Below are 14,522 nucleotides of genomic sequence, written 5' to 3'. Positions count from 1 at the left end.
TTGTAAAGCAATTATACCCCAATAAAGATGTTTAAAAAAAAAAAAAAAAAATAGAATGAAATCTTGCCATTTGCAACAACGTAGATGGATCGAGAGGGTACCATGCTAAGTGAAATAAGTCAGACGGAGAAAGACAAATACCATATGATCTCATTTATATGTGGAATCTGAAAAACAAAGCAAACAAACAAAACAATACAAAAACATACTCACAGATACAGAGAACAAACCAGTGGTTGCCAGAGGTGGTTGTGTGAAGCAGGTGAAGGGGATTAAGAAGTATAAACCTCCAGTTATATAATAAATAAGTTACAGGGATGTAAAATATAGCATAAGGAATATGGTCAACAATATTGTAATGACTTTTTATTGGGACAGATGGTTACTAGACTTATCCTGGTGATCATTTTGCAATGTGTGCAAATGTCAAATCACTATGTACTACACCTGAAACTAACATAATATGGTATCTCAACTATATTTCAATTAAGAAAAGAAGCAATAAGCTTTGCCTCTATGAACTCCATTTTCTATACTAGCCACCTCTACCTTCATAAGATATTGCTTCTTTTCTTTCAAATTTCTACTCTTTATTTACTAAATGGTACGCTTATAGGCATAAAAGCTAAAATTCAGGTGACTTTAGCAAATAAGCAAAAACAAAAAAAATCATGCTCCTCTAATGTCAGCTCTTTTAAAATCTCTGCTTTAACTCTGTATTCTGTCCTCACAATGGTCCACAGGGCTACGTCAGTCCTTTGGTAACAGCTGCCTAGGGCTGCACACTCATTAGGCGCCAGCCACTTTCCCTTACCTCATGTAATCCTCCCAACAGCCTTATGAAGAGTAGGTATCATTCTTATCCATATTGTGCATCTGCAAAAATGGAAAGCTGGGGAAATAACTTGCCCAAAGTCACACACCCACTGGTGACAAGGGATACACTTGACCACACGTCATCTGACTTCACGGCTGATGCGCTCCAATGCCCAGAGCAGCGTTCCCAGCATCAGGTCTTGAACTGGGGCCAAGCAGTGAGGGTAAGTTCACTGTCTGTTGTAAAAGCCCCCAACGTCCAGTATAGTGACATTTTACATACAAATTGCTTTATTAAAGAATGGTTCTTTATGGGATTATGTCTTACTTTTTCTTTATATCATATTGTCCTTATTTTATGAGGACAATGAGGAAATTGAAGTTGGTAGTTCCTTTCTTCACAACGCCCTACTTACAAAACAAAAAACCCCAGAAGTTGGCATCTGGTGTCAGTTTTTAGTTTAAAAATTTTGTTTTCATTCCCGGAAATTAAAAATCTAAAATTTCCTACTGGATGAGAAAATATCTTCCTTCATGTAAGGTACATGTTTATCTTCTGTTGTCCGCATGACTAGCCATTGTCATCTTGAACTTTCAATTTTTCATACCCTAATTTTTAAGTGCTGTCACCTCTCTTCCCCACACTTGGACCCCAAATTAAATGCACTTACATTTACAGGAGGAGAGTAAGAGAATAGATAATCTAATAGCTTTCTTCTGCTGTGGTTTTCACAAGAGTGAAAATTCCAGCCTTTTCTTATCATAACTGGCTGGAAACACTCCACATCGGAGATGTCAAGTCATAACAATGTGGGGGAAAAAAAGCCCACTTTGCTCTCAGAACGACACAGTTCTTCTATAGAAAAGACATTCTTAAAAGCTGTTTGCAATATCCTACATTAATTTCCTCTGGTATGGGATCTCACACAAAGGGGTCTTATAAATGGATTAAATGTGGTTGGGTGCAAAAGCACAGTAAGCCCTCTGTCAGATGCTCTGGAGGGTGGACGCCACAAACAGGGGCCTCCTTCATCAGGGTTCCCTGCAAATAGCTGACTTGAAATTTTGTGACCAGTAATAACCTCCTTAAAAATAAACCACTTATGCCATCTGCTTAACAGTGCCCTATAAATTAGACCAAGAATGCATGGCTTTTCTTCCCTGGCAAATGCCTTCCAAGTGGACAAAAGTATAAACAGAGGGAGGAAGCAGGGTTGGGCCGTGCTCGCTCTTTCAGTGCCATCAACGTGGACCACCATCGTGTGGCCTCAGCACAAATAAGTTTGGGACGGGAGAGAACAGACCCCACCTCTTTGTTTCCAAGACCAAACAAATGAAGGTTGGAATGGGGTTAGGTTAGAATGAGCAGGTGGAAGAGCTAGAATGAGCCCTCAGAGCTGGAATGGCCGAAGAGGGTGTTGGTCATAGTCCAGACTTTGATTGCTGAGCCAATTGACACATGGACGCAAGAGTGGAAGAGGGATCAAACTTATTTTTAATATCTAACAGATATGTATCAGAAATAATTACTTGGACCGGAGTCCAGTATGGTTTCTACATCTTCCCTTAAAATATATCTACATCTTCCCTTAAAATGTATATCTCCAAAATATACAAACAGCTCATGCAGCTCAATATCAAAAAAAAACCCAATCAAAAAATGGGTGGAAGAGCTAAACAGACATTTCTCCGAAGAAGACATACAATACAGATGACTAAAAAGCACATGAAAAGATGCTCAACATCACTAATCATCAGAGAAATGCAAATCAAAACTACAATGAGGTATCACCTCACACCAGTCAGAATGGCCATCATCAAAAAATTTACAAATAATAAATGCTGCAGAGGGTGTGATGAAAAGGGAACCCTCCTACACTGTTGGTGGGAATGTAATGGAGGTTCCTTAAAAAACTGAAAATAGAGCTACCATATGATCCAGGAATCCCACTCCTGGGCATATACCTGGAGAAGACCATAATTCGAAAGGATACATGCACTCCGATGATCACTGCAGCACAATTTACAATAGCCAGGACATGGAAGCAACCTAAATGTCCACTGACAGAAGAATAGGTAAAGAAGATGTGATACATATATACAACAGAATATTACTCGACCATAAAAAAGAATGAAATAATGCCATTTGCAGCAACATGGATGGAACCTGGAGATTATCATACTAAGTGAAGTAAGTCAGACTGAGAAAGACAAATATCATATGATATCACTTATATGTGGAATCTAAAAAAAGGGTACAAATGAACTTATCTACAAGACAGAAATAGAGTTATAGATATAGAAAACAAACTTATGATTACCAGGAGGTAAGGTGGAGGGCAGGGATAAACTGGGAGATTGGGACTGACATATACACACCACTATATATAAAATAGATAACTAATAAGGACCTACTGTATAGCACGGGGAACTCTACTCAATACTTGGTAATGGCCTCTATGGGAAAAGAATCTAAAAAAAGAGTGGATATATGTATATGTATAACTGATTCACTTTGCTGTACACCTGAAACTAACACAACATTGTAAATCAACTATACCCCAATAAAAAAAAATTTTTTTTAATGCAGACTTAGGTAAATCTGCTAGGGGAGAGTGAGATTTGCAGAGCAATAGTTATCTAACCTAACTCGCATCCACAGAGATGTGGTAGAACTTGGATCCACTGAGATCACACGAGAAACTGGCCACACGTGAGCAGCAAATTCATCAACTAATTCTCGCAGCCAAGTGACGTGGACTGGCAGATGGGGGACTCTCATCATCTCACATTTCCTCTCTCAGTGGGGAGAGCCCAGCAGAGGGTGAGAGGAGACTGCCATTTCTATCCAATGCCCCTCAAAGAGGAAAGTTCTCGCGAAGGGTGAGGCAGGCATGGGGAGAAAGGAACAAGGAAGAAATTGCAGCATGTTGACCCCAGAGGATCATTCCAGCAAGATCATAGTTTCTGTAAAGCAACAACTTCAAAATTCCTCCAAACTCAAAAAAGCTTGTCTGGGCCCCACCCCCCCCCCAGCTCAGATTATAAGAGAAACAATTTTGTCTGACACTTATTCTATAAGTGCTGTGTCTTGAATCACAGAGTTATATAGTTTTAGTTGGCATTTCCTTAGTTGAGTAACACAAGCAATAGGCAAGCTAACATACAAAACTTAATTGATCCTTTCTCTTAAATTTTTTTTTACTTTTCAAAATGAGGCCAAACATGACAACAGTGGAAAGAAAAAATTCTCAAGAAGAAAGCTCTAAGCTCAGGAAATGAGAAAATGAAAAGAAAAATTCTTGTACTTACACCAAATAAACCACATTACACTGGGTGTCATCCAAGCCAAGATTTTTCTCCAGGAAAGTGCAAACAAGCTCATTTGAATTGAAGTCTTCATTCTTCTCCCAGTCAGCAGTCAGTGTCCCAGGTCAGTCTCCATTATGTCCTGAAGTACCAAGAGAAGGATGTTCCACTGCTGGTTCCAGCTGGCTGCGTTCTCTCCGAGAGCAGACTTCTCACAAGAGTGCATTACACTCTTTTGTGTGTGTGTGTGTGTGTGTGTGTGTATGTGGGTGGGTGGGTGGAAGGAGCCAGAAGCAGCATTCAGGAGCACCCAGGGAGCATTTTGGGCCCTAGTCCTGAAGGGTAGAGTGAACAGCAGACCGTCACTCCGTGGACAAGCTTCTGGTTGTGTGAGAGGTGGGCTGCAAGCCTGTTTTCAACCTCCTCTCCTTCCTCTCAGGCATACTCAGCTCTCCTTCAGACAAGAAAGGGGAAAGAAAGCAGACTGACACTGAACCAGGCAAGAGGTGTACTTTGCATAAAAGAAGGAAGACAGAATTCCAGCTACTCCCAAATCCCAGCATTATCTGTTGTTCTTCCTTTCAGAAGATCAATCAAGGCAAAGTTGGGAGTTGCTGATTAGAAAATAAATATGTCAATGTGCATATATATAATGGAATACTATTCGTCCATAAAAAAGAATGAAATAATGCTATTTGCAGCAACAGGTATGGACCTAGAGATTGTTATACTGAGTGAAGTCAGACAGAGAAAGACAAATATGATATCACTTATATGGGGAATCTAAAATATGATACAAATCAACTTATTTACAAAACAGAAACAGACTCACAGACATAGAAAACAAACTTATGGTTACCAAAGGGGGAAGGGGGGGATAAATTAGGAGTTTGGGATTAGCAGATACAAACTACCATATATATAAATAGATAAACAATAAGGTCCCACTGTATTGCACAGGAAACTCTATTCAATATCTTATAATAAACTATAATGGAAAAAAAAAGAAAATATAAATTTCAGGATACAGAGAACACACTAGTGGTTACCAGTGGGGAGAGGGCAGGGGTGAGGGGCACGGTCGGGGGTGAGGCGGGGCAATAAGAGGTACAAACTACTATGCAGAAAATAAATAAGCTACAAGGATATATGATACCGCACAGGGAATATAGTCAATATTTTATAATAACTATAAATAAAGTATAACCTTTAAAAGTTGTGAATCACTATGTTGATACACCTGAAACTTATATAATACTGTAAATCAACTATACCTCAATAAAAAAAGAAAACATATTATATAAATGTCAGGCTGTTGAGAAAAAGGTATGTAGTTGGGGACAGAATAGATGTGAAGCAGAGTTCTTTGGATACTTGTCTCAGCTAAATGCAAACTCAAACTCTTCAGTGTTGCACTTGGTCCTCATATAGTGGCCTCTGGCTGACATTTTGGCACTTCTGGGCTTTATCGTACTACAGATATTTATTTAGGTAGTTGGGCCTCAATCCTCTTCAAATGGTTATTTAAAAAAAAAAAAAAAGTCTTGGGCTTCCCTGGTGGCGCAGTGGTTGAGAGTCCGCCTGCCGATGCAGGGGACACTGGTTCGTGCCCCAGTCTGGGAAGATCCCACATGCCGCGGAGCAGCTGGGCCCATGAGCCATGGCCACTGAGCCTGCGCGTCCAGAGCCTGTGCTCCGCAACGGGAGAGGCCACAACAGTGAGAGGCCCACATACCAGAAAAAAAAAAAAAAAGTCTCATTTCATCCAGTTACAGAACCACAACTGCAGGAAAACGCAGATTGTCTGGAAGCCTAATTGTGTTTTCTTCAAACTCATCACATGTTAACTGCCACCCTAACACCCACCCTTTTTGTTGTTTTCCAATAACTTATTCAGACATATTTTCCCTGGGACCCACAGTGAATACATCCCCTACAAACCTAGAAATCAACTACTCCTGAAAATTTCTCAAGGCAACCTTCTTCCGGTTCCAACTGTCATATAACAAACTCCTATTATAAGCAAGGCATCCCATTATGTGCTTCGGAGAATAAGAAAACATGCCAGTCCTGCGTTTTAGTTATCTATTGCTGCACAACACATTACTCCAAAACTTAGCTACTTGTTACCTCATAGTTTCTGTGGCTCAGGAATGGAGAAGAGGCTTACCTGGGTGGTGCTAGCTCAAGGTCACTCACAAGACTGCAAATCAAGGTGTCTGCAGGAGCTGCAGTCACTTCTAAGTTCAGCTCAGGGGAGGATCCACTTACAAGTTCACTCACAGGTGCCTTTCCACAGGGCTGGCTCCGCGCTTCTCCACGTGGTCTCTCATCCTCCAGGGCCTCCCTGGCTGGACAGCCCAGGATAGCCTGAGCTTGTTTACTTTACTGGAGGGGACCCCTTCCAGGGCCCGAGAGTGGGCTCTTGTCTAACACTCGTAAGTGAATTGTCCGAGGAGACACATGTACTGACAAAACAAAAGACTTTACTGAAAAGGGGCGCTGGAGTGGATAGCAGCAGAGTAACGGCACCCAGGAGAACTGCTCTGCCTCGCGGTTCACCGTCTCAGGTTTTACGGAGATGGGTCTGGTTTCCAGGCTGTCTCCGGCCAGTCATCTTGCTCGTGCCCACATTTGGTCCAACCCAGGGCCCTTCCGGGTGGCCCGCGCATGCCCCAGTCAAGATGGATTCCAGCGTAAAGGTTCCTGGGAGGTTGGCAGGACATATGGGCTGGCGACTCCTCCCACCTTTTGGCTCCTCCCGAATTCTTCCGGCTGGTTTTCGCGGCAGCTTGTCAGTTTCGTGTTCCTTATTGGGACCTCGTGTTGTGAGACAGTTTATGCACGTGATTATTTTCATGCCTGGCCAGAGCCGGCGGTTTCGGTCCACAGTTCCCTAACATTTACATGGAGGTCAGGCTGGGCGGGAGGAGTGATGAGGGAGGAAGAGAAGGGAGAGAAGGAGTAACAGGAGTGAGAGAAGGAGAAGGAGGGAGGCAAGATAAGAAAGAGAATATGACCGAGATGGATGCCAGCCATTTTATAACTTTATCTTGGAATTGATATCCCATTGCTTCTGCTACAGAAGTAAGTCTTTTTTTTTTTTTTTTTTTTTTGCGGTACGCGGGCCTCTCACTGTTGTGGCCTCTCCCATTGCGGAGCACAGGCTCCGGACGCGCAGGCTCAGCGGCCATGGCTCACGGGCCCAGCCGCTCCACGGCATGTGGGATCCTCCCGGACCGGGGCACGAACCCGCATGCCCTGCATCGGCAGGCGGACTCTCAACCACTGCGCCACCAGGGAAGCCCAGAAGTAAGTCTTATTAGACCAACTCACACTCAAGAGGAGGGAAACAAATGGTGATCACTGGGGGCCGTTTTAGAGGCTGCCTGCCACACCCTGCCAGGCTCTACATCATGGACAAACACACATACAGTTACAGCAGACGCAAAGAAGTCTGACAAAGGTGGAATGGAAATGCTCCAAGGCAGTAGGAAAAGGAGAACTTAATTTCATCTGGGGGATGCTGGAAAGGCTTCTTGAAGAAAGCAAAATTTGAGCTAGGTCTCAAATAAACCTCAAAAAACGTCATCTCAGGCAGCTGGGACAGCTAGAGCAAGTGGCCTGGGAACTGAGCAAGCATCAAAGTCACCTGGAGGGCTTGTTAAAATGCAGATGGATGAGCCCCACTTTCAGAGTTTCTAATTCAGTAAGTGGTGGAGGAGGGGCTTGATCATTTGCATTTCAGGTGATGCTGATACCCTAGGTCCAGAGACCACACTTTGAGAAACTCTGGCTTGAGTAAAGGCTGGGAAGTGGAGCTTTTTTCGAAAGTAACAAATAGATCTTTTTATTTGTCAATTTTGTTTGATTCAATCAGTTTCAAGATCCTCTTAGAATCAGTGGAAATGAAAGGTATTAGTCGGCACTTAATGAATCCCAAAACTATCCACTTTTAGAGCTGGGAGGGCTTCAGAGAATATAAAGCCATCATATTACAAATGAGGAAAGTGACGTTAAGGGATGGGCTCAAACAGATAGTGACAGTTTTCTTTAAAATCAGGTGGATTTTTGTGGCTCTCTCACTCAAGGGCTTCTGAAAGAAATAGACTAGAGCCCTCTTCCTTTGGAGTCTGAGTGCTTTCTCTGTGAAATGAACTAATGAGTTTGTGATCCACTCTCCCAGTAGAATACTCACCCTCTATAAAATGAATATGCCCATACTTTGGTAGAAGGAAGGCTGAAAGAACTCTCTGAACCTCTGAGTCCATTATTCCTTGTGCAAATGGATATATGTAACTCCTGCCTGGCTTTTGTGAAGTGAGAGGCCTTCCCCCATTTCTGCCCTCTCTTAGCCTCTGTTGGTCTTTTTCTTTCACAGGGCCCAGGTGTACAAATTTAGTTGCCAAAACTCTCTGCAACACTTGGATTTGGGGTGCTGTTTCTTTTTAAAGTCTAAATAATTAGTAAAATCTAGTGCAAACTGGGGTGAATCTATCTCAACTCTTGAAATATGCTTTCTTTGGAAACAGGGTAATGAAACCCTGCAGTTTACTGCTTGCAATGTGTGCACACAATTAGCTCGGTGCCTTTGTTCTGTCGTCTGAGTTTTTGTCATCTTTTATTTGACTGTACTTAGAGAAACAGCATGAAGACATTTAAAAGAAGCCCAAAGGAATCTCATTTGCACATTCAAACAAGTGGTTTTTTTGTTTTGTTTTGTTTTTTTGCGGTACTCGGGCCTCTCACTGTTGTGGCCTCTCCCGTTGCCTAGCACAGGCTCCGGACACGCAGGCTCAGCGGCCATGGCTCACGGGCCCAGCTGCTCCGCGGCATGTGGGATCTTCCCGGACTGGGGCACGAACCCGTGTCCCCTGCATGGGCAGGCGGACTCTCAACCACTGCGCCACCAGGGAAGCCCAAAACAAGTGTTTTTTATCATTATTCCCTGACCCCTGACTTCCTTTACTCTCACTCTTCCCCCAGTTTATGGCCCTCTACTCCACTCTGACATACATTCTTGCTCCAGAAGCAGAAACAAAGATGCTAAAGGTAACCAAAGTGTAACCCTCTTTGCACTTGTGATTTTTGCACTTGCTTCAGCACAGGTGTCTCTTGAATTGTGACATTCTGAGAAGTCCTAGAGCTCACCAACCACACTTCCTCCCAAGGATAGGCCCTATCCTGTGCTGTAACCTTGAATGAGAAGGTAATCTACAAACAGACAGAGGTTAGCCAAAACCTCACTGCAGCTTCACTCACACTCAAACCTGATTTCTGAGCATAAGTTGGTTAACTGGCATCAGAGGATGCTATGTAGCTCATGTCTTCTTGCAAAGCTGAGAGGTGAGAATGGCAAACCGTAAATCCATTTTATTCGTTGCCTTTACCAATTCAACCACAAATTGCTTCCCCTTCTCCCACTGGGCACCGTTTAATGACCTCTATCAGGTATACAATGGAAGCAGTCAACTGCAGAGGCAGAAAGAACACATCTCGTGAGCAAGCACATGGGTCTTCCCCACTTCCCAAGTCTTTGGGCTTGGCTAAGTTATTTAACATCTCCAGGCCTCAGGTTCCCCATTTGGACCTTGGTTTCCTTACCTAAAATGGTGGTGGTGAAATGGAGTTGTGAAGATCACGGCCTCCATGTGAAAAGTCTCACTATCTGTGTATACCTTAGTCACCTGATACTAGCCCTGGATGACAGCAGGTATTCAATAAACGGCAGTCATGATGGACTGGGCAGTAAATTAAACACATGCTTTTTCTCCCAAAGAAGCTCACAGTCTTCGTATACGTTGTTAATGGTGTTAAAAACAAGACAGCAGGCCCAAAATGGAGTGGCTTATGCTGACCCCACATCACCAAACCAAGACTTAATTACAGTTTTGACCCCTCCCAGAGATGGAACCTTAAACCAGTCAACCAGGAATCACCTAGTCAGCACTAGTGAGGTCACCTGCCTGACAAACCCCTGCCATCCACTAAAGGAAAGTGGCCTGGCCACAGCCAATCCACTTTTTGCTCATGTAACGTCCTTGTTCCTGCTCCCGTCTGCCTCCAAAAGTCCTTCACTGTGTTCAGCTCCTCGGAGCACCTTTCTATCTGCTAGATTGGATGCTGCCTGATTCATGGATTCTTGAATAAAGCCAATTAGATTTAAAAATTTTTCTTGTTTGAATTTTGTTTTTTAATACTGGTTTGATTTGGGTTTTTACTGGCTCAGAATCACATCTGTGTATCATACTCTCAATTTCAGGTAAACTAGAGAAAGCCGAATTTACCTGAACGTTACACCAGAGTCAGCCTCTGACTGAAAACTTCTATGTTGCCCTGAAATACCCAATGTGTTTTTCCCAACCAACATCAAGTTATTAACAACAACGTTCTTTTCTAAGTCATTAGTCAGAAACTGTCAGAAAGGAATCACTCCTTGTATCTTCCGGGAGTTGATAGAAAAAAAGAATTTAAAAATGTTGAAGGCTGAAGCATCAGCCACTGACATGAATTCGTCTGAAACAAAGATGACTTTAAAAAAAAAAAGAATCTGTGCTGCACATAGACAAGGAAAGAAAGACACTTTGGCTGCAAAATCCCCCCCCATCTTCTCTGGGGAGGCTCATGCCTCCGCCTGCTGTTCATCAATCAGCCTTGATTTTGATGGGGCGATTTTTAGTCAGCTGCCTCGATCATTTTGGCACAGACAAAAATCCTTTAAAAAAGTGTTACACTTCATCAAAGTGTATCATGAGACTTCACGGTCATTATCTCAATGGCCGCTCTGATGTGCTACAATTGGCAGAGACACAAACGGTAGGGGGTGTGTGAGAAGAAAGCCAGCATTTCGTGTGGAAAGCTGGCAAGCCTCGCCAAGCTTCTGTCAACAACTCGGCGGTCTGATCCGATGCACTGGGCGTGCTGATGATGCTCTTGTTTCTGGAGGAAGTAAACAAGAAAATGAATTCCACCGTGCAACACAGCCTCTTTGTATCTCCAACATGGTGTGACTGGACTGGGGCCAGCCGCGTTGAAAGTTTGGCCATTTATGTCATCAGGGCCCCGGTACTGATGGAGGGTTTGATTACGAGTTGGACCAGCTCTAAGACCCTTCAGGGGCAGCCACGCAGCAAATAAAGGCATTGATTGGTTGTTGGGTCAATTTAGCCATAAGGGTACAGAGCACGGCTCTTTTGAAAAGCCTAATGGATTAGCTACACAACCAGTCCCACTGTGGGCCTTATTTTTCAAGTAACTTCAGGACGGTTTTCCAGCTTGGCAGGGAACAAACTCTTCCTCCAGAGCAAGTTCAGAGCTGTTCTTGTTATCAATAGTGGGCTCAAAGGATTAGACACAGCGGGCTTCACAATTTCATGAAAACAGCTGTTGAAACAACAATTAAGGCAAACAATAGTTTGCATGGACAACTATTAATTATGTAAAGTTATGCAGAAAGTGGAATACGCTTTTATTCAGGGCCTTCTACAGCCGCTGAGCCACCTTCCATTCCATGGCTCTCAAGCGTCAGGAAGTGGGGGCACTCGTAGGAAGCGGCTCCACTGCATGTGGGTTAAATGTAAGCAGAGCTCCAGGCTGCCAGTTTGCTGCAGAGCAAGTCATGGGGAAAATATTCAGGAAATGTATATCAGTTAAACATGTTACCTTGGGTACCGCAGATCTTTTCATACAAACTCAGAGCTGTGTTTTCACAGGTATTTGAAATACAATTTGAGCCTTGTGGTTGGGATCTCTACGCTTGCTTTTAAAAAAAAACAAAACATTTCTATAATACGTCCCCTTTCCGGCCTTACACGCCCTGAGGAATTATGAACAATAATGTTCTTTAGTAAGGAACTGTCAGAAAGGAATCATTCTCCGGGAATTGGTGGAGCTCCTTGTCCTTAGGACTAAGTAGATTTTCCTTCCATTAGGAGGATGGTCCAACTTAGACTCAATCACTCCATATCCACCTCCTCCCCTAGAACAGCTCATCTCTCCTTACACTCCCTCTGCTTGCTGGGGCTTTTAAATTCATTGCTTCTCTCTTTGCAATTTCCACCCTTGACTAACAGTGCTGGGAATTGACTTACGGCCCTTCGCCTACCCTGTGTCCCACATCTCACTTTCCTCCCCGTATGGGAATCACCAAGCCAAGAAGTCCCATTAAGAAGGTTATTAATTGTACACATAAACATTGCCTCCTGCCTACAGTTAGATTTATTTCTCATCACTTCCAAGTAACTGGTTTTAACACTCTTTCCAGCATGCCCAATACCTTTTATTTGACTATATTGTTTTAGAAAGGACTTTGGGAATTTGGCTAATTTCATGCTGGAACTTATTAAGTGGGTTTTGACACTCTTTGATAATTCCAATAGACCATTAGTCAAGTCTCACTTCCTTCAGGGAAAGAATGAAAGCTTCATTAGTCTCAGGGTCTCTATTCTAAACATGTCACCCGAATTTAGTAGTGCATCTGTGCCGAAATGCAATTGACTTTGTGATTGAATAGAACTTTGAAACTACAAGAAAGCTGTCACTGGCTATCATCAGTAAGAGAGCACCTGCCTTTTGCTGAAATTCTTATGAGGTTCACCTGTGCATTTTGAAACAATTCAGTGAATTTAATTTTCTGATCTGTGAATGTAATAAAATAAACTGTACACACACATATCCACACAAGTTCTCTCTAAAGTACTTGGTTTAGTCCTTTCTTCCACCCAGGACACGAGAATTCAGAATAATCTCCTTCCCTCCTACAGATAGTTTAAAAATCTTGAGAGATCCTATCTCTAGAAGGCCCCAGAACATAATTGAGTGTGCAAATGAAATTCATTACTAGGGTCACAAACAATAATCCAATTAACATGTATTTGCGTAATGCCTTTAAAATCATTCTAAACCCAAAACCACGTTCATCTTTGAAGTATAACGCAAAACAAGTACCATATCCCAGCATACTCCAGTTCACACTTTGCACTGGAGAGTACAAAACAGCATCAAGATTGCAAAAGCAATTATTCCGGTTATCCAGATGTGATTTTCAATCATTCTAAGAAATTTTTTTTTTTTTTTTAGCAGTTCTTATTCCATGGCACCACTCACAGCTCTCACGCTGGTGCGGTGCTTACATCTCTTCATTATTAATTCAGCTCATGGAGCTTAATTGGACATGGCTAGAGCGAATTTGACAAACATCACAGCAGCAGAAAAAGCAATCACTCTTTCAAGATGAAAATTTGTTTGATGTCTTACTGTGTAACTCATTTACTCTCCTCAGGAGTCATGTGACCTGAATGTTAATCAGCCATTGATTGGTTTCTCTCCTTGGACAGTCACGTGACTCGAATATTAATGGGCTGGCACTCAGTAGCTGTACTGTTAGGCAACCTTGTGATTGGCTGCCAGGTTAAGATACGGAGATAAGTGGGTGCTTGATGAGCACTTGACAGAACTTCACAGAAAATTAAGGCCCTAAAATAGCATGAGAAAGTCTTGTCAAATCAAGCATGATTATCATTGAATGCTTAAGGAATTCATCATCTGCATGAAATTGATACACTTCAGCACCAGCAGGCCCTGTAGTCAGCAGGGACTCATCAGATTTTTATTTATATGTGTTCACCAAATCACATTAATTCTGAGAGCTAAAACATGCTAAGGATGAAGGTTATTTTCTGTTCAATCTAATTTATCTATGACAATAATCATCACTAATAATGTGTCAAATTGGATTGCAGTCATTTTATGCATGCATGCTGATTTGGAAAATAGTGTTAAACCATCCCGCGGTAATTAACAACTGGTAAAGGTATGCCGGGCCTGAAGTAATCAGCATATCTAGATGGAAAATTAAGTTTTATAGAATGGATTTATAGATACATATCCTTACTTAATTCAGAATATAAATTATTCCTGGTAAAAGCCGACATCATTTTTATAACACCATTAAGACCGATAACCATTGAGGGACTTGCATCCTTAATTTGCTCCATCCTTCATTTTTTTCTCTTATTTTCTGTGGTTAACTTTCTAATGGGTGTCACTTCCTTCTTGGCAAGTCCTCATTTTAGCGGGTTTGGTAGGGCTAAGAGATGAATGAATATGCATCGGTTTAAGTGTTAATCATGGATGAAGGACAGGACATCATACCTCTTAATACACAAAGCTTTATAATTATTGGCGGGGGTTGGGAGGTGGGCACTGGGGAGAATACAAAGAGAGGGGTGGGGACAGACTTTGGCCTTTTGGTGTTTCTCTATTATTTCTCCTCACAAAGGGACAATAGGAAATTTTGCAGATTAACTCATAAGGGATTAATGTTTCTTGGGGAATCACTTAAGCCTAAATTGCTTCTGTGGAAATAACTTTTACGGAACACAAGTTGTGTCGTTGTT

General features: G+C 42.4%; 1 protein-coding gene across 1 annotated transcript in view; it reads right to left on the bottom strand.

Annotated features, from left to right (window-relative positions):
- The window catches only part of LOC136125074 (spermatogenesis-associated protein 31D1-like), an 82,595-nt gene extending 75,610 nt beyond the window's left edge, over nucleotides 1-6,985 (bottom strand). Inside the window, exons 1-2 of the mRNA XM_065879903.1 lie at nucleotides 6,703-6,985; nucleotides 6,296-6,476 (exon numbers count right to left, since the gene is read on the bottom strand). Coding sequence (XP_065735975.1) covers nucleotides 6,296-6,476; nucleotides 6,703-6,985 — 464 coding nt within the window. The remainder of the gene's footprint in view (nucleotides 1-6,295; nucleotides 6,477-6,702) is intronic.
- Nucleotides 6,986-14,522: the final 7,537 nt, after the last annotated feature.

This window comes from Phocoena phocoena, chromosome 6 (genome assembly GCF_963924675.1).
Source record: "Phocoena phocoena chromosome 6, mPhoPho1.1, whole genome shotgun sequence".
NCBI classification, from domain to species: Eukaryota; Metazoa; Chordata; class Mammalia; order Artiodactyla; family Phocoenidae; genus Phocoena; species Phocoena phocoena.
The sequence above is the reverse complement of the archived record's forward strand: the minus strand, read 5'-3'. Positions and strand labels throughout refer to the sequence as shown.